The sequence below is a fragment of the Ostrinia furnacalis genome, unplaced genomic scaffold (genome assembly GCF_004193835.3).
Source record: "Ostrinia furnacalis isolate ACB-3 unplaced genomic scaffold, ASM419383v2 OfSCF6932, whole genome shotgun sequence".
NCBI classification, from domain to species: Eukaryota; Metazoa; Arthropoda; class Insecta; order Lepidoptera; family Crambidae; genus Ostrinia; species Ostrinia furnacalis.
In genome coordinates, this window is record NW_021137171.1 from 290,660 (window position 1) to 317,076 (window position 26,417).

General features: G+C 39.8%; 4 protein-coding genes across 5 annotated transcripts in view; 1 reads left to right on the forward strand and 3 right to left on the reverse strand.

The window, feature by feature from the left end:
* Nucleotides 1-1,532: 1,532 nt before the first annotated feature.
* LOC114362928 (peroxisomal membrane protein 11C-like) lies at nucleotides 1,533-3,755 on the reverse strand. Its single transcript, XM_028318514.1, has 3 exons — nucleotides 3,744-3,755; nucleotides 2,681-2,865; nucleotides 1,533-1,973 (listed from the first exon to the last, which is right to left on the reverse strand). The coding sequence occupies exons 1-3, from the start codon at nucleotides 3,753-3,755 to the stop codon at nucleotides 1,712-1,714; spliced, it is 459 nt and encodes a 152-aa protein (XP_028174315.1). The 3' UTR covers nucleotides 1,533-1,711.
* Nucleotides 1,571-7,148, reverse strand: LOC114362926 (peroxisomal membrane protein 11C-like). 2 transcript variants are annotated; one of them, XR_003656733.1, is made up of 5 exons: nucleotides 6,772-7,148; nucleotides 5,987-6,151; nucleotides 5,303-5,487; nucleotides 4,243-4,607; nucleotides 1,571-1,610 (listed from the first exon to the last, which is right to left on the reverse strand). XR_003656733.1 is itself a non-coding variant. In XM_028318511.1 (4 exons), the coding sequence occupies exons 1-4, from the start codon at nucleotides 6,835-6,837 to the stop codon at nucleotides 4,346-4,348; spliced, it is 678 nt and encodes a 225-aa protein (XP_028174312.1). In that variant the 5' UTR covers nucleotides 6,838-7,148; the 3' UTR covers nucleotides 3,689-4,345. The 2 variants fall into 2 exon arrangements, 1 of the variants encoding a protein (XP_028174312.1); XM_028318511.1 differs by lacking the exon at nucleotides 1,571-1,610 and having other exon boundaries at nucleotides 3,689-4,607.
* Nucleotides 7,149-8,335: 1,187 nt separating this feature from the next.
* Nucleotides 8,336-10,828, reverse strand: LOC114362925 (peroxisomal membrane protein 11C). Its single transcript, XM_028318510.1, has 4 exons — nucleotides 10,543-10,828; nucleotides 10,105-10,269; nucleotides 9,599-9,786; nucleotides 8,336-9,281 (listed from the first exon to the last, which is right to left on the reverse strand). The coding sequence occupies exons 1-4, from the start codon at nucleotides 10,600-10,602 to the stop codon at nucleotides 8,999-9,001; spliced, it is 696 nt and encodes a 231-aa protein (XP_028174311.1). The 5' UTR covers nucleotides 10,603-10,828; the 3' UTR covers nucleotides 8,336-8,998.
* A 265-nt stretch (nucleotides 10,829-11,093) lies between these two features.
* Nucleotides 11,094-26,417, forward strand: part of LOC114362948 (protein SMG8) — a 30,626-nt gene continuing 15,302 nt past the window's right edge. The window contains exons 1-7 of the mRNA XM_028318538.1: nucleotides 11,094-11,315; nucleotides 11,400-11,695; nucleotides 12,037-12,258; nucleotides 12,941-13,190; nucleotides 13,875-14,018; nucleotides 14,551-14,625; nucleotides 15,616-15,773. Coding sequence (XP_028174339.1) covers nucleotides 11,178-11,315; nucleotides 11,400-11,695; nucleotides 12,037-12,258; nucleotides 12,941-13,190; nucleotides 13,875-14,018; nucleotides 14,551-14,625; nucleotides 15,616-15,773 — 1,283 coding nt within the window. The 5' untranslated portion in view covers nucleotides 11,094-11,177. The remainder of the gene's footprint in view (nucleotides 11,316-11,399; nucleotides 11,696-12,036; nucleotides 12,259-12,940; nucleotides 13,191-13,874; nucleotides 14,019-14,550; nucleotides 14,626-15,615; nucleotides 15,774-26,417) is intronic.

Here is a 26,417-nt window from a genome sequence, read left to right on the forward strand (position 1 = left end):
TGTTCCTAAAAAAATTATTCGGCGACAAGGTATTATTCTACTTGTCGAAGCGTATCAACACATCACGTGATAGGTCTTTATTTCGTTGACTAGTTTAGTAAGATAATAGTCTGAGTATATTAATATTTAGTTTGAAGTCTGTTAGTTATAATAACTACACTGGTCATCACAAAAATCGACCCTCCCGCGACAAGCACTTTCAAACGTATGCATCCCCACTTCCCACTAATATTGGCACCATTTAAAAGCCTAGTTCTAAACTTCATTTCATTAAAGGAAAGGTTTTTACCCCAAAAATGTGTCTGTAGAAGATATCAGAGTCACTTCTTCAAAAAATAGGTAGTTACGCTTGAGCCAACTTTTATGGCTATAAAACTGTTAAGTTGGGATTAATCGCTATCAATCTGTTAAACAGGACACGTGAGATCATTATTTGGTTTTATAACCATAAAAATTGGTCTAATTGATCCCAGGGGTGAGCCCAAAGTGAGGTCTTTTTACAATTCACATTTATTGTATATGTTAATCGTTTAAATCGTTAATTAAGAAATAAAATGTGTTTTTCTTTGAGGATATTTATAGGGCTTTCAAATAAAACCAATATTGTTGGGGCACCATTATTGTGTCAGTAGAAACGAGTTTTCCTGTAAAACGTAAGTAGGTGGGCCGATTTTTGTGATGACCACTATGACCAGTAATTATTAATTTCTTTTATTGTTGCATGTGATATTACTGTTTATTTGTTAGGTCTTTTATTATGACTCAAATATAATAAGTGGTTTTGTTAAAGTATCCACTCGTTTTTCTCGAATTAGAACGGGTGTAGAATAGTTGATGTCATCAATGGCTTGGGCAAAAATTTCGTATTAAAATATTTTAAAAATACTGTTAATTGGAGTAGGTACATTAATTCTTTGTATTTCCATTTGTTTTATCAATAATTACTTGGTGTTCTATAACTGTTCTATGATAAATCGAAATAATAAAACATCCAATTTATTTTAAATTTTCGTTTTATTTTAAAATGCTTAATCTACTATACATAGTACTATAACATACCTACCTACTTAAGTTTAAGATTACCGAATAATTAAATACGTAAATGATCATTATATTAATTATTTTCATCGTGAAAGTGTGTAAAAACTTCACAATACTCGATCAAATACAAACGTAACAAATATAAATAACAAATATTACTTAATCAAAAGTCAATTTCAGCTTTAACGTTTTCACTCCACGAATTTTCTTAAGACATCTTGGTCCAAAATTGAAATACATAACTTCTTACTTTTAACCGCGGTAATCATCTTACTTATAAAAAGAATCTACCGCGAAGACACCAGCCGCTTCCCATTAAAATGTATGACAAGCCCTAGCACCGCCGCCGTCGTGGCGATCCCACTAGCTTGTGGGACTGACAGCCGGCTGCCCCACAGCCAGCCAGGAGGTAACCAGCTCACAGCATGTACTGTATCAAGAAGCAGCTTGGTGGTGGTCAGAACCGCCTGCCAATACCGCGCCGGTTTATTCTTCTTAATACATTTATTGATTTTCAACTTGTGATAATGTGCCCATGAATATTGAAAAGAGCGCTCTCTAATAAAGACCAATCTAGAATCCAAAATTGAAATAAATAACTAAGCCTACAGGCAAATGAATGGGTCTTCTTTAAACTTTTAAACGCGGTCATGTTGCTTATAAAAAGAATCTACCGCGAAGACACCAGCCGCTTCCCATTAAAATGTATGACAAGCCCTAGCACCGCCGCCGTCGTGGCGATCCCACTAGCTTGTGGGACGGACAGCCGGCTGCCCCACAGCCAGCCAGGAGGTAGCCAGCTCACAGCATGCACTGTATCAAGAAGCAGCTTGGTGGTGGTCAGCGCCGCTTGCCGGTACCGCGCCGGAGCGCACTTGGTCCGCTGAGGCGATTTCAGAGCCAACGCGGTTGCGTGGAGCGATCTGAGCGACCTAGAAAGGTGGGAAAGTGAAAGGGTTATTGTAGCCAAGTAATTAGTTTTTAGTAGAATGATGATTTGCAAATTTTAGTATTCGATCAGTAGAAATTGCTCTCGTATTGTGTAAATAGCCAAGTCGTAGTTTAGTTTATTTCAGTTTAGATGCGTAAAACATATTTTATGTCGATTACTTAGTAGAATAACTTAATTAGTATTTAGAAGCTACCGGTTTTACTACTACTAGTGCTACTAGCCACTTCATATCATTATTAGCGAATTCACCAACTTTAGAAATAGGTATTTAGGTATTCTTCTAATTCTCACTTTTCAATGAAGTAACTGACAAATATTATCTCATCTCAGTTAGGTAATTGATTACACACATAAAATCTACTTGTGTTTTCTTATTACCACGACTCTATGTCGATTTAAAAATACATCATGATCGTGCCAGTGCGGTATTTGTCGTTTAAATAGGGACACTACCTACGTCATGACTGTAAATACGTTTTAGCAACAAACTATTTAATAGGTAACAAGTGTTTTAAAACTAAAAAAAACTTATAAAACTCATTTATTTATGCAAGTAGGCTTTTAAAAGCATTTTTACACGTCCCAGTATTAACCCTCCCACTGCTTCAGGACAATAAATGGGCCAAGTAGAAGCAGCGCAAGAAACTCAGTCACTATTTTCTTGCGCTGCTTCTTTTTTCGTTTTACCTGACAAACCCGACGAATGCGTACAGCGACCAGAAAAGCTTGTGGGCGGTGCGTATCTGGAACTCGGTGTCCTTGGAGACCACCAGCACTCCGGTGTCGACGAGGAACTGTGCTTTCTCCGCTTGGAGGTATGCCAGCGTGAACGTGCTGCCCAGCACGCCTAAGGAACCCCAGAAGGGACCGTCCTGGAGCAATGATATTGAATTAAATCATTGTTAAGTTGAGATGAGACGNCGTTTCAGTATTTGGCCGTTAGTGTATCAATTATGTCTTTATTAAGTATCTAACAAATGTATATTTTTACAATACATTATATTTGTTTATCTTGTATTTGTTTTGTTTAGAAAAGTATGCATGCGGGCATGATTGTGGCACGTGGACATTTCACAGTATTTGATATATTATTATGATAGCCATCAATTCATCTCATAATAATATGTAAAAGCATTGGAGCTGACTCAAAACGTGAAATCGTTAGGGAGTTTTGTTAGATAGATATTATTTTGTTCCTAAAAATGTTATTCGGCGACAAGGTATATTCAAATTGTCGAAACGTATCAACACATCACGTGATAGGTCTTTATTTCGTCGACTAGTTTAGTAAGATAATAGTCTGAGTATATTACTATTTAGTTTGAAGTCAGTTAGTTATAATATCTATTAATTATTAGTTTCTTTGATTGTTGCATGTGATATTATTGTTTATTTGTTAGGTTTTTTATTATGACGCAAATATAATAAGTGGTTTTGTTAAAGTATCCACTCGTATTTCCTCGAATTAGAACGGGTGTAGAATAGTTGATGTCATCAATGGCTTAGGCAAAAATTTCGTATTAATATATTAAAAATACTGTTAATTGGAGTAGGTACATTAATTCTTTGTATTTCCATTTGTTTTAACAATAATTACTTGGTGTTCTATAACTGTTCTATGACAAATCAAAATAATAAAACATCCAATTTATTTTAAATTTTCGTTTTATTTTAAAATGCTTAATCTACTATACATAGTACTATAACATACCTACCTACTTAAGTTTAAGATTGCCGAATAATTAAATACGTAAATGATCATTATTTTAATTATTTTTATCGTGAAAGTGTGCATAAACTTCACAATAATAATACAAACGTAACAAAATATAAATAACAAATATTACTTAATCAAAAGTCAATTTCAGCTTTAACGTTTTCACTCCACGAATTTTTTTAAGACATCTTGGTCCAAAATTGAAATACATAACTTCTTATTTTTAACCGCGGTCATCATCTTACTTATCAAATCTACCGCGAAGACACCAGCCGCTTCCCATTAAAATGTATGACAAACCTTAGCACCGCCGCCGTCGTGGCAATCCCACTAGCTTGTGGGACGGACAGCCGGCTGCCCCACAGCCAGCCAGGAGGTAACCAGCTCACAGCATGCACTGTATCGAGTAACAGCTTTGTGGTGGTCAGCGCCGCCTGTTAGTGCCGCGCCGCTTTATTGATTCTTCCTTACTATTGTATTTATTTTAGCGACAATGCGACCATAAATGTTAAGAGCGGTCTCTAATAAAGACAAATCTAGAGTCCAAAATTGAAATAAATAACTAAGCCTACAGGCAAATGAATGGGTCTTCTTTAAACTTTTAAACGTCGTCATGTTGCTTATCAAAGAATCATCTACCGCGAAGACACCAGCCGCTTCCCATTAAAATGTATGACAAGCCCTAGCACCGCCGCCGTCGTGGCGATCCCACTCGCTTGTGGGACGGACAGCCGGCTGCCCCACAGCCAGCCAGGAGGTAACCAGCTCACAGCATGCACTGTATCAAGAAGCAGCTTGGTGGTGGTCAGCGCCGCTTGCCGGTACCGCGCCGGAGCACACTTGGTCCGCTGAGGCGATTTCAGAGCAAGCGCGGTCGCGTGGAGCGATCTGAGCGACCTAGAAAGGTGGGAAAGTGAAAAGGTGGTTATTGTAGCCGAGTAATTAGTTTAGATGCGTATAATGATGACTTGCTTTTAGTATTTGATCAGTAGAAATTGCTCTCGTACCTATTGTTCAAGTAACCAAGTAAGTAATTTAGTTTATTTCAGTTTGGATGCATGTCATATTTTATGTCGATTACTATTACAATAACTTATTAGTATTTAGAAGCTACCGGTCTTAGTGCTACTAGTCAGTTCATATCATTATTAGCGAATTCGCCAACTTCAATAATAGGTATTTATGTATTCTTCTAATTCTCACTTTTCAATGAAGTAACTGACAAATATTATCTCATCTCAGTTAGGTAATTGATAACACACATAAAATCTACTTGTGTTTTCTTATTACCACGACTCTATGTCAATTTAAAAATACATTATGATCGTGCCAATGCGGTATTTATCGTTTAAATAGGGACACTACCTACGTCATGACTGTAAATACGTTTTAGCAACAAACTAATAGATAACAAGTGTTTTAAAACTAAAAAAAACTTAAACTTATTTATTTATGCAAATAGGCTTTTAAAAGCAGTTTTACACGTCCCAGTATTAACCCTCCCACTGCTTCAGGACAATAAATGGGCCAAGTAGAAGCAGCGCAAGAAACCCAGTCACTATTTTCTTGCGCTGCTTCTTTTTTCGTTTTACCTGACAAACCCGACGAATGCGTACAGCGACCAGAAAAGCTTGTGGGCGGTGCGTATCTGGAACTCGGTGTCCTTGGAGACCACCAGCACTCCGGTGTCGACGAGGAACTGTGCTTTCTCCGCTTGGAGGTATGCCAGCGTGAACGTGCTGCCCAGCACGCCTAAGGAACCCCAGAAGGGACCGTCCTGGATCAATGATATTGAATTAAATCATTGTTAAGGTTAAAGAGATAGGACGATACTTTAACTTTGTTATGAAGACGAAGCTCGATTCTAACTCAAGCATTGTACTGTACGGTTTACATCGCCAGCTGCGGTCAGGGATCTGAATCCCGCGGACAGTAAATGTAAAATGCTATGAGGACGACCCAGACATCCATGCATTGTTAATTGGTAAAAAAGTCTTTCGTCGTCGTCGTCCAAGTCGTCCACTCCTGGACAAGGTTTTGCCAAAGAATTTAATTTACACTAACGACTGGTTCTATTCGTTCTTTAACAAGAATCGTAGTTACCTAAATAGTAAATGTAAATAAATATTCATACATAGTATCTTATTTAAAAATATTTTAACGTTATCATCTCTAAAGTCGCCGTTTGCCATCAATCATAGTGCTGTCTATAGCGTTAGCATGTGACTCTAACGATATACGTTAGATATCTTCTAAAAACAATAGAAATAACTTACATTCTGTCCAAGCCCGTAAGCTAACGCGGCTTTCAAGGCAGCAGCGTCGTCGAACATGCGAAGAGTGGCGCGCGCGGCCGCCAGGCGACCGCTCGCCGTCATGAGAGCCTTGCTGTCTGCGGTGGAACCCCATAGCTTTAACGCGTAGCTCGCTAGATTCACTACCTGGAGGAGTCGTTAAAATCTTTAGTAAAACCTGACCTTTCTTGGTTGAGTAAAGTCATTATTGTAGGTCTGAACGATCCGGCCGAAAGGTAAAAGTAGTCACGTCACGACANTCACGACACGGACGCGAGTAAAAGCGGTTTTTAAAAGCGTATACTTGCAAAATAAGTAAAAGGTTATTATATGAGAAAAATTTGATGACCGGATTAAAAGAGGCACGCCGAATAATTTCTCTTGTTTTGTAACATAAGGGCGCGGAAGGTTTTCCAAGCCCGTACACCAGCTTGATGCACGCGGGCGTCGAGCTTATGTGGTTCCGAAATATCGCAGGCAAAATGGGTTTTATAGTGCACCAATTATCACATGATGTGATCAACAGGTTTTTTCTTTCCTAACCGATTGGTTTCCACTTCCGCATCATTGATAGTTTTCTCTCCCAGTCGACCTTCATGATCTTTTATAATGCATACGGTTATAATTTTACTTGAAACCTTTAGTTTACACCTTGATTTAACTTGTTTACACAGCCTGTTGGCTATTCTCTAAAGTTAAATAAAGGGTTAAACCTAAAATATGGTGTCGCAAATAAATAATTCACAAAACTGAAACCAGCAACATACCTTATCACGGTTGGTGTGAGTCTGCAGCAAGTCACAAAGTTCATTCACTAAATCCATNAACTCCATCGCGTTTATTTAATTAGCAAAGGTTTATTTACCTCTGCCACACTATCTATCCTAATAAATACTATTCACAGTATAACCGTGAATGTCTACCAGTGTTATATCACAAAGATAAAAACACCTTTTATCATTATCATATAGATTACGAATTTTTTACACTACCAGATGATTTTTGTATTAAAATATTTGCAATAACAATCGTTTTGTACTCTCCGATAGGTGTCTAAATGATGGACAATGTTTCTTTTCAAGATTTTTCCTCCGTGACAATACAAAGGCCTTCCAGTGTGCTAAGGTACAAATTAAACAGCTCTTTTTATAGAGCCTCTGTAATAACAAAGAAATATTTATGACTTATGAGACACGATTTTTTAATAGTTTCGCCAATCTGTGTTATCAATAAAACTGACTTGATACTTAAATTACAATTATAATGGTAATTAAGAAATATAATAATTAATGAAAATTGGCATTCATTCACTCGTAGAGTGCGAACCCAGCGCCCTGCGATAAAAAGCCCTGTGTGACTCACGTCACGCTGCCTGTGCTACTTATGTTGCTAACACTAAAGTTCTAGAATTCTAGACTAACCGAAAGACATATGTATATTAAGTCTAAAAGGATATCTATCACTATAGAATTTAACGTATGCGATTATCAGGGTGTAACAAAAGGCGTTATGAAAAGTTGTGACGTACAATTTCTTCATTACGTACGCGATATTTGTAGAAGTTGAGGTTGGTATAGTTTCCGAACAGGTAGGACAATGTTAGAAACAAACACATTTATTTATTTATTTATTTATTTATTTATTTTGGCTTTTCAACAATAAGTACACTATTAAAATTTAAAATACATAACCAAAATTACATGTATAAGTGCCCCATCACTTAAAGAAAAGCACTGCATCTGCTAAATAATGTGTAACTACGCAAAAAATAAAAAATGCAAATGCTACCTACACTACAGTGCAATTTTATATTGCTACAGTATACAATAATACAGATGCATCGAACATAAATTCGCAAATGTTTGTTACAATAGAGATAACCAATACAGTATTTAAATAAATTCAGTTAATTTTAAATGCATGATTATTCCAAAGCAAGTATGGCCTTCTTTATACCAGGTATTGAGGTAAANTAACAATTAATGAAAATTGGCATTCATTCACTCGTAGAGTGCGAACCCAGCGCCCTGCGATAAAAAGCCCTGTGTGACGTCACGCTGCTTGTGCTTCTTATATTGCTAACACTAAAGATCTAGAATTCTAGACTAACCGAAAGACATATGTATATTAGGTCTAAAAGGATATCTATCACTAGAATTTAACGTATGCGATTATCAGGGTGTAACAAAAGGTGTTATGAAAAGTTGTGACGTACAATTTCTTGATTACGTACGCGATATTTGTAGAAGTTGAGGTTGGTAGTTTCCGAACAGGTAGGACAATGTTAGAAACAAACACATAGGTAGATATAAAACAATATTTACATATATTTAACAAATAGCTTCAGATATAAATACAGCAGCAGGTACTTTGTCACTAATAATAGAGTGTAATTACATATTTAATTAATTACGTAAATAGTTAGGTAATTTTAAATCACTTGTATTGCGAAATATTTTAAACAGTAAACATTTTCTAATTAGATTTTAAATTGAAACCAGTTTAAAAATTATTGCGAATCGTACAGGTAAGTACCTAATGTAACCAGTAAGGTAATTGACTTGTCTAACCTTATGAACCGAGCACATTTTCGTAAGAAAAACAAATACATACTTAATTAGTATTTAACTAATTTGGAATTATATTGATGAAATACATTTCAGATTATTATAACTAATATCAATTTTTGTATAAAAAAATACATCTTTGAAAAAAATAATAATTTCAACACATTCATTGAGATTGACTAGTTCTAAGTCAACATACATAAAATGCAAACATTTGTCGGTAAAACTTGTTCTATTTACAAATTGGTTTGTAATTATATTGGAAGACTATTTTTAATTAATCATCTATACACCTCTTCAAGTGTTGTACCAAAACACAACCACATCGTATTCACAAAGTAATCTTCAGTATTTCATGTTTTTCTATCCATCATTCCCAACTTTTGGCTTCAAATAATTCAAAAGTTTGCCACTAGAGAGCAAAATGTTACTTTAGAAGTCGTTTTCTGGCAAAGTACATGGCAATACCGATCACAGAGGATGTCGTGGCTATCGCGGCGACCTTTGTGGCACCGATCTTTTCTCCCCATAACCAGCCTTCAGGGAGGCAGCTGACGGCATGCGTGATGTCGAGACAAAGTTTCCCAGCTGTAATGGCCTGTAAGACCAGTCTGACGTCTAGGTTCCTTCTCGCATCAGCTCCACCATCTTCTGAGGAGTTCTGCAGGCAATCGCGGCTCCACCACAGCTGTCTTATCGACCGCCCAGTCCTGTGCAATTTGTTACTGTCAGTTTGTAGTCAATAGAAGCAAATTACATACACTTAATCATAATAAAAGATTTAGTGTTGTCATGTTAGAGATATACTTTTGATTTATGTTGTAATGTGTAGTATTTATCTTGACAAAATATGGTGAGTATGTTATGTGTATTGGAAGAAGTAACATTAATAAATTCATGGAACCTGTCATTTTTTTAAATTAAAAGTAAAATCTTGTTTATGCCTAGTGGTAATGTTTTTTTAGGGGTTTCTTTTCAGTAAAATATTTTTTGAATGAATGTTAATTATAATATTTCAATCACTTACTGTATCAGTGATATGTAAAGGCTGGCTGCCCAGAGCGCTGTGCTGACGGTCTCGAGCACATAAGCGGTGTTGGGCTGAAGCTTGAGGATGCCGACTTCGTGGAGCCAGCAGGCTTTCTCCACCGGCAGAAAAGCCTGGTCCACTGTGTTGGCAAGAACTCCAAGGATTGCTGCTGTTGTTGAAGACTCCTATAATAACCAGATATTGAATTATGTTGTAATACCCTGTCAGGGTTCATTTGAGGATGTATACGTATGTATTAGCTTAAGACCTTCTCACCAAATGAAGCAATAAAGTATTATGAATTATTATGTCAAGTGAAGAATACATCTAAGTAAAGACAACTACAAATCAAGTTAAACATTGTAACATCTTAATGTAGTTGCAACAAGTGCTATTTTACAATGAAAATGAATAGTTTCATGAGCTGAGAAGTAAAAGTAATTTTTTTTTTAAATGATGATCTCTTAATAAAATCAAATTTTTAATTTAACAAAGCTACGTACATGTCGTCCTAATCCGTATGAGTATGTGTGCCTGATCATAGGGATGTCGTCAAAGAGCCGCAGTATGAGCCGGGCGCCGGAGAGGCGGGAGCCCGCCGTCTGCCAGGCCTTGTCATTGTGAATGCAGCCATACAGCTTGAAGGCATAGCACGCTAGTCGCACGACCTGTAAAATATAATTACACTTTTAACAAAAGGTATGAATTGCTCAGTGGATTTAAATTGTTTGAAAATATTTAAAAAAATCATTAGCTCTTTACCAATAATGCATAATATTCACACAATTAAAGCTGATAAATTTGTAAGATTTTAATCAAATACCTTTGCAAGTTTACGGAACTTTCAAACATAATGATCTACCAGTTATGCCTATGGGACAGGACAGACCAGTTGTAAAATTTTACAATATTACAAGGCCGTATGGCTTCCGCATACTTACCTTATCTCTACCATTATAACTATCTAATAGTTCGCAAATATCTTCAACAGCTGAAGACATTGCGACAGAAAGTTATTTTACACTGCTGCACACCACAGGCACAAACTTTGCACTGATAACTTATCGGGCGGATTTATTGCGGCGTTGGCGTCGTAGCCACGTGCGATACTGCGAATTTGCGCTTGATAACTACCTATTTCATTTTCTCCAATCTCTAAGCAAGCGGCAAACCTTGATTTCGAAAGGTTAGCAAGTTTACGCTACGCAAAACCAGCTGATATTTTGAGTTTTTGACAAGTGAATGTGAAATTACATGACAGTTGGGAAACCACAGATANAATTTCCATTCACGAGTGTCCACTTTATTGTTTATAGAACGACAATTCTTAATTACCAAATTATTTTATGTTAAATAAGTAATAATAAAACCTTCATTATCATATAATTAATTTATAATTTAATTACTATTTTAATATAGTAAGTGGTTTAGCTAGCTATGTAGCTACCTTCGTAAACACTTTACAACTTACTACAAATCTGTCAAAGTTGTCAATAAACAGCTGATGTGTGTGTGCTTGCTTTGTAAATAAATTAAATGTTTTCCAAAAATATTCACATTGTCAAATACAATAATCATGAAAGTATTTACTATCAATGATATCCCGGAGTTTTCTAAAAAGGAGCGAATAGTTGTAGTAGGTGTTATTGGGAAGTCGCCGTACCGGTATCCCAACAAAACAACCCCACTTTTGCCGAACGTATCTACGGATGAGGTTTGATTCGTTAAATTACTTTGAAATCATATTAGTTTTCACCCTAGAACCCAAATATTTAACACTAATGTCTAACCTAACTAGAATGGCATCGAATGCCACTGGGACGAGCGCCGTGGCGTGCTCATTCTCCACGCAGTCACGTATCTAGACACAAAGCGGCTGGCGGAGCTGGCTGCGACCCTCGATGAGAACTCCAAGAGCACTGACAAGGACGCCGACGCCGCCCACTGGCTGGTGGCCTCAGGGGAGCTGGCAGCCGAGTCCTGCCGCGCCATCGCGCTACTGTTCCACTTGTGCCATATAGTGGTGCTCTCGTCGCCTACCCATGTCTTTGATCTGGGATATATCCAACTGTTTAAGGCTATTGATGCTTTTAGGTAAGAAAATATTTGTTTTAACAATACTGCATCCAATTAAGTTATTGGTTTATGATAAGACATCTTTTACATGCCTTATTTTTTAATATGGAATTGTCCCAATTCTCCCAATATGTATGGAGTCTACACATGATAATCACATTTTGTCGGAAACTTTAGTAGTAACATTTCAAAAGAAAAATAAAGTTACGATGAAGATTTATTTATTTAAACATTTATGATTTATCAAAGAAGAAAACTGTATAGCCATAATGTTTAAATTTTCAAATCACTTGAATCATTTTGCGAAGTGAACAAATGACTATGAATATGACTAATACATTGTTTAACACTGATTTCAGGACAGAGTTGGCCCCAAAAACAACTGCAGCATTTGCAGACCTTGGTCTGGGTGGGGCCTGGGAGACCCACGGCCGGACATGTTGTCCCCGGCTGCTGTTCCACTTCAGGAGAGCCCCCACCCCCCTCAGGAGGGTGCCAGCAGGATTAAAGAGGCTTGAGCATGCTGTGGAGGATCAGCTTTATTTCATTTTGAGGAAGGCTCGCATTATTACTAATGTTTGGTAAGTTATTTTGTGGGGCAGACTAAATTGCTCTGTTCTTAACATAGATTTTGATGCAGAATGCTCCACATGTGAGCTTCATGACTTACTTGACTTAAGGTCCTATATCCCCTAGATGGGGCAGAGGGCGTCCACAACAGTCCTCCATCTTCTTCTTTCTGCCAAAACATTCACAAGACTAATATTACTTTACTGCATCTTCCTAAAACTATTTTTGCAAACCTCAATGTTACAATAATTTTAAATAAATTATATTCAAACAGGTATTTTATTTAAAAAAAAAGATAATATAACCACTTAAATTCTTAATATATTTTTATGATTTTTCAAAGCAAGCTGTTAAAAACGATGGAGTGGACTGTATTATAGAGATAGGCCTGCCGGTGGTGATATTAATATGCAAGAAGCAAGGAAATTCCAAAAAAGGGCCAAAACAGTAGGTATATTGCACAAAACATGAACAGAACACGAGCGTAGAAAAGCAACTTCAAAAATCCAAAAACAATGTTAAAAAAAAAGTATAAAACCATAAACAATATCAAAAAACGATTGCTGGCCAAACAGTACTTATTATTATTCTGTGGCCAAACTGCCAGCAACACAAGCTATAGTTTTTTGTTAGACACAGATTTTATTTAGATTATGCACTTTTTTTTTTAATTCTGACTAATCTTTCCACCAGTGCCAAATCGCTGTTCGCCATCCCCAAAAACGAAGAGTTTGTTTACATAAACGCTGACGACCCGGGCTGCGCGCGTGACGTCAGCTCGCTCGTGCGCGGGCTCGTCGAGCTGTGCGCGGGCGCGGAGCCCGAGCCGCCGGCGGAGCGGCCCAGTTTCAGGCAGTTCCTGCAAGGGCATATTGATTTGGCCTTTAGTGAGGGCTTCGATGACAATGTGGGGAAGTACGCGATGAGCACTTCTTTCTTTGAGGTGAGTTATCAATGACTTTTGACTTGACTTAGCGTGACGAGAATTCGCGTTCGGCTGGCATAGGAGGACCGCTAGCGCTGCACGGCACCAGAGGGTGTCATCCGTGGAGTGATTTTCAGCCCCAGAAGGGGGAAAACTGTACTATAGGGACAAAGAAAAATAACTTGTAGGGAGTCAAGAAGTGTGGCGCGGTGGAGTGCAATCTGCCGTAGGTAGCCGCAATTCCGCGCACACCTCCCGCGATTCGGCCAGTAGTTGGTGCTCAGATGCCCTCAATGTGCGAGGGGGTTAGCCGCGAAAATCGGCTACGTAAGCTAGCGTAGTTAGGAGTCGAAGTGTTCGCCATGGCTTAAATCGATCGGATGAATCATCATCACCATCAAGTCTTACATACAATCACAATGAGGGTTTTCGCGAATGAAAGATCCGCTAGATGGCGGGACGTGGATGTGGGGTCTGACTGCTGCGTGATTGGTGGATTTTGACATATCTGTCAATGTCATGTCAAAAATAACCAATCATGCAGCATTTGGACCTCGCGTCTATTATTTTTCATTCGCGAAAACCCTTATTCAATATGGCGTCAATCAAACGTCATTATCTTCGTTTGTCATCAAATGTTCTTTTAGAGAATTTATGTCTTGGGTCTGTTTGATAATGGTGTCAACTGTCCTTTGGTTTCAGCTGCCAAGCGCGTCTGCCTGGCGGTCCGCGGCGCAGGCGCTGACTCCCCTATACCTGGAGGAAGACGGCGACCAAGACGCAGGCAGCGCGCTCTTTGATGCGCTCGCCACTGATGTCAGGTTCTCGCAGGCGAGGTGTGCCAAGGTAAATAGGCTCTTATGACTTTGGTATAGGTTCCTTATTAGAAATTAGGGGATGTGACATGTTTTTATAGCGCAGGCTAGGTGTGCTAAGGTAAATAGGCTCCTATTGCTTTGGTATAGATTCCTCATTAGAAATTAGGGGATGTGACATGTTTTTATAGCGCAGGCAAGGTGTGCTAAGGTAAATAGGCTCCTATTGCTTTGGTATAGGTTCCTCATTAGAAATTAGGGGATGTGACATGTTTTTATAGCGCAGGCTAGGTGTGCTAAGGTGAATAGGCCCTAAGCCCCTTATTGCTTTGCCATATTTGCTCTACGAGACGAAAGAGTTATAGTTATAGAGAATGATGAGTTATAGCAACCAACAGGATTCTCGTTATTTACACATCTCGTCTCTGCTTAGCTTCAGTGGAAACGGTTGATGAGAGCTCCGTACATCTCGCTTTGTCTCCACTTTGGTGTCTTTATCCTTTTGCGATAGATTTCCCAAACGGGCAAGTTATTAACATTGTTTATTTTTTTATTGTTTTTAGGTACTACCGATAGCGCAAGCATCGTACGCCGAAGGTCTTCCATCACATTATTCTACACAGCATCATGCTCATAAGGTTGGTGTTTTATTTTTTAAACATGTATTTAATAAAGCTTTAATTTTTTTTATCTGATTAGGTTTTTATTTTATCATGCCACAATAAAAAATAATGACACGCCAATGTGTGTACAGTGACCATGATAACCAGCGTATCAGCCTCTTATTCAATAGGTGACATTACGTGCTGTATCGATACTTAATTTAAATCGTTGAGATTAGACAAATTCTGAGTGGCTTATGCCCGTTTTCACCATTAATCCCTAATTTTTAAGTGAACCCTATTAGAACAAAATTTCTTATTATGTGTTACCATAGGGGTCACTTAAAATTAGGGTTTGATGGTGAAAACGGGCATTAGCGGCCTAAGGGCGTCGTCTGTTCACCGCTTAGGCGGTCTTCCCCTGCCGCGAGTGTTGTTGTGGGGTTTCCACTCCAGGGTCTTTCTGGCCCAGCGATCTTGATTCATCCGAGCAATGTGCCCTGCCCATCTCCATTTGCGGCTCTCAATCTCTTCCACCACGTCGCTGACCCCCCTCTTTTTTCTAATCCACTCGTTCCTTTTGTGATCTTGGCATTAAATGGTCTTTATTCATAGGTATAAAGTAGTCACTTCTTTATGGTTATAATATTACCTATAGGTTCGGTTATAATATTACCTATAGGGTCGGCCGTTTGGTGTAGTGGTTCAGAACGGACTACTATGCCGAGAGGTCCCGGGTTCGATTCCCGGCCGGGCAGAAATTGAAATGATGAATTTTAATTTCTGTGACGGGTCTAGGTGTGACTATGTATAATATTTATNGGGCAGAAATTGAAATGATGAATTTTAATTTCTGTGACGGGTCTGGGTGTGACTATGTATAATATTTATGTATTAAAAAAAAAAGTATATAAGTAGTATATCCGTTAAGCTAGCACCCATAACACAAGCATTAAGTTGCTTACTTTGGGGCTAGCTGAGGCTGTGTGAAATTGTCCAAAGATTTATTTATTTATTAAAATATAGGTGAGCGTGGCGCTAGGCGTGCTGGAGTCCATGGCGCGCGGCCCGCTGGCCGGCGGCGCGCGCGCTCGCTTGCAAGCCGCCTGCGCCGCCGCGCACCGCGCTCGCTCGCTGTGCGAGGCTCCCTCGCTCACTGCGCACCCCTGCATCCTGCCCGACCAGTGAGTACCGACTGACATACTAAGCATAGTGACAGACTAAGTGAAAGTGAAGGGACAGCAAGGTTCTGGAGTTGAGTAGTCGTAGCGTAGGAATGTTAGACTCTATGGCGCCCCCAGGCCGCCTGCGCAGAAGCGCACCGCGCGCGCTCGCTATGCGAGGCTCCCTCGCTCACTGCACACACATGCATCCTGATCGACCAGTGAGTCATGACTGCCATACTGCGTATAGTGATAGACTTAAGTGAGACTATGGGACAGCAAAGTTCTGGAGTGGAGATCACGTATCGGAAAACGTAGCGTGAGATGTACTCACAATAAGGTGGAAGGAAGGTGCTGGATGTAGACTGCTACCAACCAACTGAGATGGAAATCATCAGGGGGGGGAGCTATGTTTAACAGTGGACGTCTTGAGGTTAAAATGATGATCATTACCTAGGTGAGTGTAACGTAGGAATGTTAGACTCTATGGCGCCCCCAGGCCGCCTGCGCAGAAGCGCACCGCGCTCCCTCGCTGTGCGAGGCTCCTTCGCTCACTGCACAGTGCACACCCCTGACGAGACCCCTAAAGACAAGAGGGATTATTCCACTTTGTTCACACTGTTGATATCAAAAATTAAAATCAAAAATATTTATTCAGTTTAGACCACAAGTGGCACTTATGAACGTCAAAATATAGTAAATAATAAAAAAAGGAAAGGTAATCCTTATGGGGCACTTTACATGTCTCCTTATCTTTTGGGCCCTACCAGCGCTTCGAGACAAACATATTATGGCAAGTGCTGAGAAGAAACGCCGGAACAAACTATCACCCAGATGAATTGATTCGATTAAAGCAGATACCTTTATTCACTTAAGAATTAAGTCATCCAGGTTTTCGCATCTTTTCACTTGGGTGAATTAATTCCTAGGTGAACAAATGCGACCGCTTTAATCGACTCAATTCACTTGGAAAATAAAGCTAATAGTTAAGGTACTAGTTTACACTGCATGAGCACAATCCTCTCTTATTTACTACACTCCTGTCGCTGGTAAAATGGTGTTCGCATAGTTGTTCTTGTCTTATACGACATCTACAGGAAGAATATGAGAGGTCCTAACTTAATTAATTTACTTTTCAGATTGGCCAGCATCATGAATAAAGCGAGAAATCGGGTTATGTGGCATTGGGAAAGATTTATGTCCAGCAATGGGCTGCCCTAGGCTGATTAGGCTAGTTGCCTAAAAAAATTTTTTTAGTCCGTAATGTTTAATATCAAAAAATATTGGACACGTATATTTTTATTTGTCAATCTAACAAATAATTACATAGTTATGGTGCGTTGAAGTTGCGCACGACGTCACAACGTGCGGCATTTTTAAGCAAGCGTTGACGTCACGGGCCTCTTCTTATGAACTTTGGGGCGCTTTATCTCTTTAAATTTTCATTAGTTTGAAAAAGTGAAAAATACGTGTAGAGTATTTTTTGATAAGTTANTGTAGAAATTAATAACATTAATTAGATGCCTGTTCTGAGTATGCTAATTTAAATAATTAAACTAGTAAACTAGAAATAATAATAACAAGTGCCATGCATACTATTTTTGTATAAAAAAATAATATATTTCAAGTAATAATTGAATACTCGTAATAACAAAGTAAACAACTCGTTTAATTAGTTCATTGGTTTGGTTCATTGTAAGCAAAAAAATTAAAGGTATTTTAATAACATTGTTTCAAAACTAAGTTAACTAAAATTAGCGGTTAATTAGTTCATTGTAAGCAAAAAAAAAAAATTAAAGGTATCTTAATAATATTGTTTCAAAACTAAGTTAGCTAAAATTAGCGCTTAATTAGTTCATTGTAAGCAAAAAAAAAAAAAATTAAGGGTACCTTAATAACATTGTTTCAAGATCAAGTTAGCTAATATTGTTATAAGTAAATAAATGTACTGTCATGTTTTAAATAAGGAGTTATTATTGGGCTAACGATTAAGTACAAGTTCAATCATGTTTTACATTTTAATTTTTACTCGCCACGAAGTTACCCAGAAATAACTTATTATTATCATGACCTTTAGTTGTTCTTAAAGAACATTTATGTACCAGACTTGTGATTTTTCCAGGTAAAAATCTCCAAAACAAGGGAGGATGTGACGCGCCCCGCGACGCATCGACAGCCCTAGCACCGAGCGCAGAGATTTTGACAACGCTGCGCTGCCGCACGCCGCACGGACCGAGCTAATATAAGAGACGGCGGCGACCGCGGGCGCCTAGCATTCGCTCGGGAGCCATTGNATATTAAACAAGGTAGTCAGTGAGTCCTGCCCGACCAGTGAGTACCGCTCAGCGTGCGACAAGCTGTAACATCTCCTAGGTGAGCGTGGCGCTAGGCGTGTTGGACTCTATGGCGCCCGCGCTCGCTTGCAGGCTCCCTCGCTCACTGCGCACCCCTGCATCCTGCCCGACCAGTGAGTACCGCTCAGTATGTGACAAGCTGTAACACATTGGTTCGTCCCTCAGGGGAGGCGCAAAAGCCTTTCAAAGGGGGCGCGGGCCATCTGTGTACTTAAGTATAGAAAACCTGCGACCGCTGAGAGAATGCATTCCAGAGTCCAGACTGCTCGATACGACCAATAAATAATCTTGACTGGAGGAGGGGGGGGCGCGGAATTTTTTGTATGGTTGAAAGGAGGCGCGTCTCAAATAAGTTTGGGGACCAATGCTGTAACATCAACTAGGTGAGCGTGGCGCTAGGCGTGCTGGACTCTATGGCGCCCGCGCTGGCTTGCAGGTTCCCTCGCTCACTGCGCACCCCTGCATCCTGCCCAACCAGTGAGTATTGACTGACATACTGACTATAATGACAGACTGAGTCGATGGGACAGCAAGGTTCTGGAGTGGAGACCACGTATCGGAAAACGTAGCGTGAGATGTACTCACAATAAAGTGGAAGGAAGGTGCTGGATGCAGGCTGCTACCAACCAACTGAGATGGAAATCATTAGGGGGGGGGGCTATGTTCAACAGTGGACGTCTTGAGGTTAAAATGATGATCATTACCTAGGTGAGTGTAGCGTAGGAATGTTAGACTCTATGGCGTCCGCAGGCCGCCTGCGCAGAAACGCACCGCGCGCGCTCGCTATGCGAGGCTCCTTCGCTCACTGCACAGTGCACACCCCTGACGAGACCCCTAAAGACAAGAGGGATTATTCCACTTTGTTCACACAGTTGATATCAAAAATTAAAATCAAAAATATTTATTCAGTTTAGACCACAAGTGGCACTTATGAACGTCAAAATATAGTAAATAATAAAAAAAAAGAAAGGTAATCCTTATGGGGCACTTTACATGTCTCCTTATCTTTTGGGCCCTACTAGCGCTTCGAGACAAACATATGGCAAGTGCTGAGAAGAAACGCCGGAACAAACTATCACCCAGATGAATTGATTCGATTAAAGCAGATACCTTTATTCACTTAAGAATTAAGTCATCNTGCCGCGCGCCGCACGTGGCGCCCGCCCAGCTGGCGCGCGTGCACGTCGTCACGCCCAAGGCGCCCGTGCACGTCACGCTGGACCCTAAGGTGCGTTGATAAGGTTTCAATTCCAATGACAATGCAAGAGCGCCTTCACATTACGTCGCAAGTAGCGTGACTATAGCAGCGCGACAGACGCGCTGCCGATAATTTCATACTATGTGACAGCGGATGCCTGCCTTCACATTATAAAAACGCCGCTGCCGCCGCACTGTTTGCGACGTAATGTGAAGGCGCACTAATAGACCGTTTGACGCCACCAATCAATTGGCGGCCGCGTGCCCGTGCTCGTCGTCACGCCTGTCTGGCTACCACCATCTTACCTAAGTCTGTCGCCATAACAACAATGTTAACAGCATTGTTGTGTTCCGGCAGTTAGAGGTAAGATAGTCAGTTCCTCCGTGGTTGAGGATTCCGGATGAAGTTCGCTTCCACCTTCGGGCTGATCATCACTTACCATCAGGTGAGATACAGGCCAACAGTTTCCTCGATTAAAAAAAATCCTATGACAATGTAATAGGCCATTTGACTCCACCAATCAACTGGCGGCCGCGTGCACGTCGTCACGTCTAAGGCGCCCGTGCACGTCACGTTCGATCCTAAGGTGCGTTGATAAGGTTTCAGTTCCTATGACAATGTAGTAGACCATTTGACGTCACGAATCATCTGGCGGCCGCGTGCCCGTGCACGTGGTCACGCCCAAGGCGCCCGTGCACGTCACGCTGGACCCTAAGGTGCGTACCATTACATTTAAGTACTCTACACACAAAACTAGGACAATAGAAACATGTCAGCAACTCGTATCCACGCATGTCGTTCGCCGACTTGTGTATTGAGCTCAAATAACCGCCGACTGTTACTACTTGGAAGGAGAAGTATGTTATCCGATCCGCCGACAAAAAAGTCGACGACTTATGTTGGCAAGCTTAGTGTATAAACTAATTTAGAAATTGTAGCAAAAGTCACCCCTACAAGTGGCATGTACCTTCTACGTTGAACTAATGAAATTACACTTTTAATTGCCCTGCATCTCAATCAATCGAAACGACACCAGTCCGACGGTGTCTGCATCGAACTGCCGGGGTCACTAACTTGATCTTCGTCAACCACTAGGCTATTGTAATGAATTATTTATTTATTTTTGGGAAGCAATTACAATATAATTTAACTTAATTAAGTATAAGCATAACATTTGAGCTAACGAGAACGTTACTAATTTATGCACTACAAATTACTAATACTCAAATTCGGTCCACGTGAACGTACCAAACCTTATCTTACCGGTAACAAATCTCAATTCCAGATACAGCCAGTGCCAGGCGGGCCGATCTTCATCCCGCAGCCGGTGGGCGCTCCCGCCATCAAGCTGTCGGCGTCGGCGTACTGGGTGCTGCGCCTGCCGCGCGCCTTCTGCGACGAGCGCGGGCTGCTGCCGAGGGACCGCGCCGGCTATATCAGGGCTCCGCTGTTCGGGCTGCAGGACTGAGAACTACGGGAACTACAAGACTACAAGATTTTCGGACATGAATGGGGCGTAAGCTACATCAGGGCTCCACTATTCAGGTTGCAAGACTAAAGAGTACAAGACTCCTCTTTTTGGATTGACAGTAGGAAGTGAAGCTTCTGACGTTGCCAGCATTGGATTTGGCACTTGATAGTAGGACGTAGCCTCTCTCGTTTCCACCACTAACTTACTAGTGGGACTTATAGCCTTTCTCAGTCCCACCACTGCGCGCCCGCCATCAAGCTGTCGGCGTTTGCCTACTAGGTGCTGCGCCTTCTGCGACGAGCGCGGGCTGCTGCAGAGGGACCGCGCCGGGTATATCAGGGCTCCGCTGTTCGGGCTGCAGGACTGAGGGCTACAAGACTACTAGACTACAAGAACCCTCTTCGGACATGAATGGGACATTACTACGTTGCAAGACAGGGGTACAAGTCCTCTTTTCGGACTGACAGTGGGACATGAAAACTTACCATTGGAACTTGTTAGTGGGACGTGTAACTTCTCAGCCTCTCGTTCCCACCACTGCAACTTACTCGGTCCCACCACTGCGCTCCCGCCATCAAGTTGTCGGCGTCGGCCTACTGGGTGCTGCGCCTGCCGCGCGCCTTCTGTGACAATCAGGGCTCCGCTGTTCGGGCTGCAGGACTGACGAGAACTACGGAAACTACAAAACTACAAGATTCTTTTCGGACATGAATGGGACGTAGGCTACATCGGGCTACAAAACTGAGGGATACAGTAGAGCTCCTCTATTCGGACTGAGAATGGAGCGTAAACTACATCAGGGCTCCGCTGATCAGGTTGCAACACTGAGGAGATACGACTCTCTGAATATAAGAATCCTCTTTTCGGACACAGAATGGGGCCTAGGCTACATCAGGGCTCCACTATTCAGGTTGCGAGAAGCTAAGGAGTACAAGACTCCTCTTTTTGGATTGACAGTGGGACGTGAAGCTTCTGCCATTGCAACTTGTTAGTTGGATGGACGTGTAGTCTCTCGTTCCCACCACTGCAACTTGCAATTGGAAAGTATAGCCTTTCTCGGTCCCACCCACAGATCACAGAAACTAAAAGGAGATGTGATAAGGGGGACAGCATTCTTACATCAAAGCTCCGCTGTTCAAGTTGCAAGACTGGGAGCTACAAGAATCCTATATTCGAACTTACAATGGCCCGTAGGAACAAAAGAGCTCCACTATTTGGACTGACAGTGGGACGTGAAGCTTCTTTCGTTCCCACTTGACAGTGGGACGTGTAATTACTCTCGGTCCCATCACTGCAATGCCTCTGGTGGACTGCGAGAGAGAGAGAGGCGAGTAGACTCCTATTCCTATCACTGCAACAATCTGGTCTAAGAGTGAGGTGTATTTTTTAGCTCCAGGTAACCCTAAAGTACCATTAGCTATAATAATGCTTGTATTACGAGTGGGTCCACCACTATAATCCAGCGGTGGCGGGGCTTGAACCCGCGTTCCTCGGATTTCGATTCAATAATTCCGACACCGTCACCAGTAGACTTGTTGCTTCGAATATGACCTCTTCGGTTCCAATTCCATATTCTATACATCTGGGAACGAGCCAACACTGCAGCAAAAGCTAGAATCTTCAGCCAGACTGGCTGTTATCCTACTAATATTAAAAATGTGAAAGTTTGTATGGATGTCTGGATGTCAACATGTTTGTTACTCTTTCACGCAAAAACTACAGAACGGATTTTGATGAAACTTTACAGTTTTATTGTTTATAATCCAGAATAACATAAAGGCTATAATTTATGACGCTCTGTGACAAAATAAATATCACGCCGGTGAAGCCACAGGCAAATGCTAGTCTCTTATGTAACGTAGAAGTATTTTCTCATCATGACAGAATTATTAACAGAGTAGAATTTTTTTGATGCAAATTGCACCTTTTGATGATGATTAAATTGAGAATAAAGGAATTGATTGTACACTGCCAATGTAAAGCCTTGTTAAGTAAGTTAATGTTGCATAAATTAGAAATGTGACATGTTTATTGTGTAAGTGTTGTAAGATTTGATTTAAAAGTCGCAAGTCGCAAAAGACAAAAAAGAAGCAATATTATAAGAGTTTGTATGTGTATTTTTTGCAGATGGAATGTCTGGGTAAGGAAGGTCTGGTGTTCCTTTGCTAGCATAGGGAGTGAAGGCTAAATCCTCCATTTGCCTCTGGTAAATTTGTGAGAGTCTGCTCCTACAGAGTACATAAAGCTGTTACCAATATACGGTGTTACAAAAACTGTTACAATGTATTAAAAAAAACAGTGAAACCTTCTAGCAAAACTACTATCTTTCTATTTTTTTCTAATTTCATTGATTACCTATTAAGCCCGAATTTCGACATTCTTCACTCTTAAACTTCTGTACGAAATAAGCATTGTAAATTATTCTGACACAACGAAAACATTTATCTATCTGTTAAAATTTATTATAACAAACGAATTTGTATGTAACGCTTAATGAAAATTTAAGAAGTAATTTGAATTGTATAAGTAATAAAATGGGAATGAGAATCTTCGGAAACAACCTAAAGTACATATGAAGTGTGTTTGATTTGTTTATAAACAAACAATAGCTTTAGTTATAGTGATACGATATAGCAATATTATTATAAATCCTAGAGGCTGTATGCTTCCTAATATGTTTGCCTTACAGTTTACACAATTTTTACAATGAATGTTACGAAAATAATTGTTTTTACCAATATCATATCATATTTACTGCAAGAGGTCATAGATGAAATGTTTTTATAGATTGTAAAAATATATACAGATGCTTTAATGTATTTGAAATGATTCTATTGTTTAATAGTCCATTGGCTAGCTATTATGTGTAGTGTGATGTTAATAAAGTTTGGTATATTCTAGTTAACTAATAAATTTTTACATCGTGTGAAAATGTCGTATCTCGGTCACGTTTTGTGCGCTTATTTCAGCTGTATTTTTAAGTATACTCTCGGTAATTTCATCTCTTGAGGTGTAGGAAAAATGAGGATCAAGCATAAGTGTTAAATAAATACGGGCGTTAGATTATTCTTGCTCCATACGTTATTTTATTCAACATTCATATCTTAGATTTATAAGTTAAAAATAAATTACATAAAAGCAATAATGCATAAGAGTCAAAGATTATTTCACCGATATGATTTACAGTTTTTTGTTGTTTATATTAAAATGTGAACTATGCAAATAAATGAATTTTAAAACAAAAAACCAATTGATGTTTTATTTATACACACTGGAAAATGTATTTACTCGGATATGCAAAGTAAAAATATTTTTAAACCCTCCTTCCGGTTCTGTTTCAACCACGCAAGCGCTGTCGGAAACCACGTGTTTCCCACATTTTTATAAAAGTTTAAAACTATTTTCATTAAATTTATTTTTAACGAAAAACTAAATTTTAATATAGTAAAATCAAAAAATAAAGTCAAAATTAATTTAATATCAAAAATCAGACGGAAAAGTTCGAAACAAAATAATTCTAAATTTAAAAGTAGTGATTTGACTACGGCAGTTCCGGTGGGTGGCGTGGGAGGGCAGCGGAGGTGGGGGCAGGCTCGGCTTCGTGCGGCGTGGCGCGCAGTCTCGTTCTCAGTCGTTTGTGCGCCGTCGCCGCGCGAACAGTCAAGCAGTTACTCTGCCCGAGCGTCGAGACTACGAACGAAACTTTGAAACTTTTGCGGCACTTATGCCGCTTTTGCATCAGGTGAGTGAAATTTTTATTTTTTTCTACCAATATCATTTTTCTTTGTTCCTTCTAGGTTTTTCTTACTGCTTTTTTGATATTGCTAATTGGTCGCGCGTTGTCCGTTATTTTATTTTGTGAACTACCCTCTGCCTGTGAGAAGTGGATATATTGAGGCCTCCTATTATCTTTATGCTTTCTGCTTTATGGTAGTTTTAGATTTTATGACGGTACGTAGCCAGTAACTTTTTTTTCTTGATCCTTCTATTTTGTTTACTACTTTTTTCTATTTGCTAATCTATCGCGCGTTGCCCGTTATTTTAATGTTTGAACTACCCTCTTCGCGTGTGAGAAGTGGATATCTTGGGGCCTTTTATCGACTTTGGGGTAGTTTTAGATCACTTCGGTACTTAGCCAGTAACTTTTTTCTTTTGATCCTTTTATTTTTGTCATACCTACTGCTTTTGTTTTTCCTAATTTATAGCTCGTCGATTGTAATTTATTTTTAGAACTACCCTTTTCGTGTTTGAGAATTGAGTATTTTGGGACCTACTATTTTTTATCGACTAGGGTAGTTTTAGATCATGACGGTACGTAGCCAGTAATTGTTTTGTTTTGATCCTTTTATTTTTGTCATACCCACTACCTTTTTTGCGTGTCCTAATCTATCGCTCGTTGACTGTTATTTCATTTTTAAACTACCCTTTTCGTTTGAGAACTGGATATTTTGGGACCTACTATTTTTCGACTTTTGTGGAACGTTGATTCTGTGTTCGTATAACTTCGCGCCACTGGGGTACTTTTATCATACTTTAGAAGCCGTATTTCGCGAAATTAATATCTAAAAGTAACGCAATTTTTAAACCGATTTTTGTTGGACTTTTTTTTTTTGAGGGTTTTTTTTTTGTTGTTGGTGGTGAGCCGTCTTGAATTGCTTTCGTACGTATCCTTTGCTTTCGTACGTATCCTAACAATCTGGGAGAGTCAATTTCGAATGAATTGAACTAGCCAGTGTTAAAATCAGTTGCAGTAAAAATTTTACCAGTATTAGTTAAACTAATCTGGTCCTACCCACATATTTTTGCAAAATATCTTACACCACCTATTTCCCAGGATAATTGCCGCGGAGGCGGCGGCTCCGGTGAGAACCGGCGTTTGCTCGAGGACTTCCTGGGGCTGACCTCTCATCAGGCCGAGCCCGCGCCGCCCGTCGGGACCAACCACCGGCCAAACGTGAGTAAACTTACCCATTTTAAAATGTTTTATCGGAACATGCAGGTAGGTAAAATTTTTTTAGAAACAAGGTTTATTGGCAGAGATTTATTTTTATTTCTGCGCAAAAAATGTGCATCCCTGGTGCGCAGGGTCCGGAGTAGTGGCAACAGCATCCTGACCATGATTGCGAGCAGGTTGGATTGTGTGTACATGAGGCATTGCTGTGACACAGCCTATGGAGTGAAGCGGGGATGACTCATGTATGCATAACCTCGCACTTAATTGTGGGTTTGGAATTGAAATGAGTATAATTTACTATGATACTTATTTCAATTCTAAATCTAAATTCAATTTATTTTACATCTTGTTTCAACTAACATAGTTTTTAAGTGCAATTGTTACTAACAAACTGAGTCCTGGTTACTTGAATAAAGAATCATTTATTTATTATTATTATTATTTCATTTAATTAAGGGGATGATCATGATGATCTACGCAAAATTGTTTTACTTTGATGTTTTTGTGTAGGTTGTTGTAGTTGAGCTTTTAAATCTTGGATTGTGTACTGTGGTAGTCTAAGGATTTTTTGAAAATCTTATGAAAAAATATGGTCGTAAATTACAATCCTGTCCGTTACCATCTTTTTTATTAGGAAAATGGACATTTAAATAGCCACGATAACATGTTGGGCGCCATTATTCTGCAC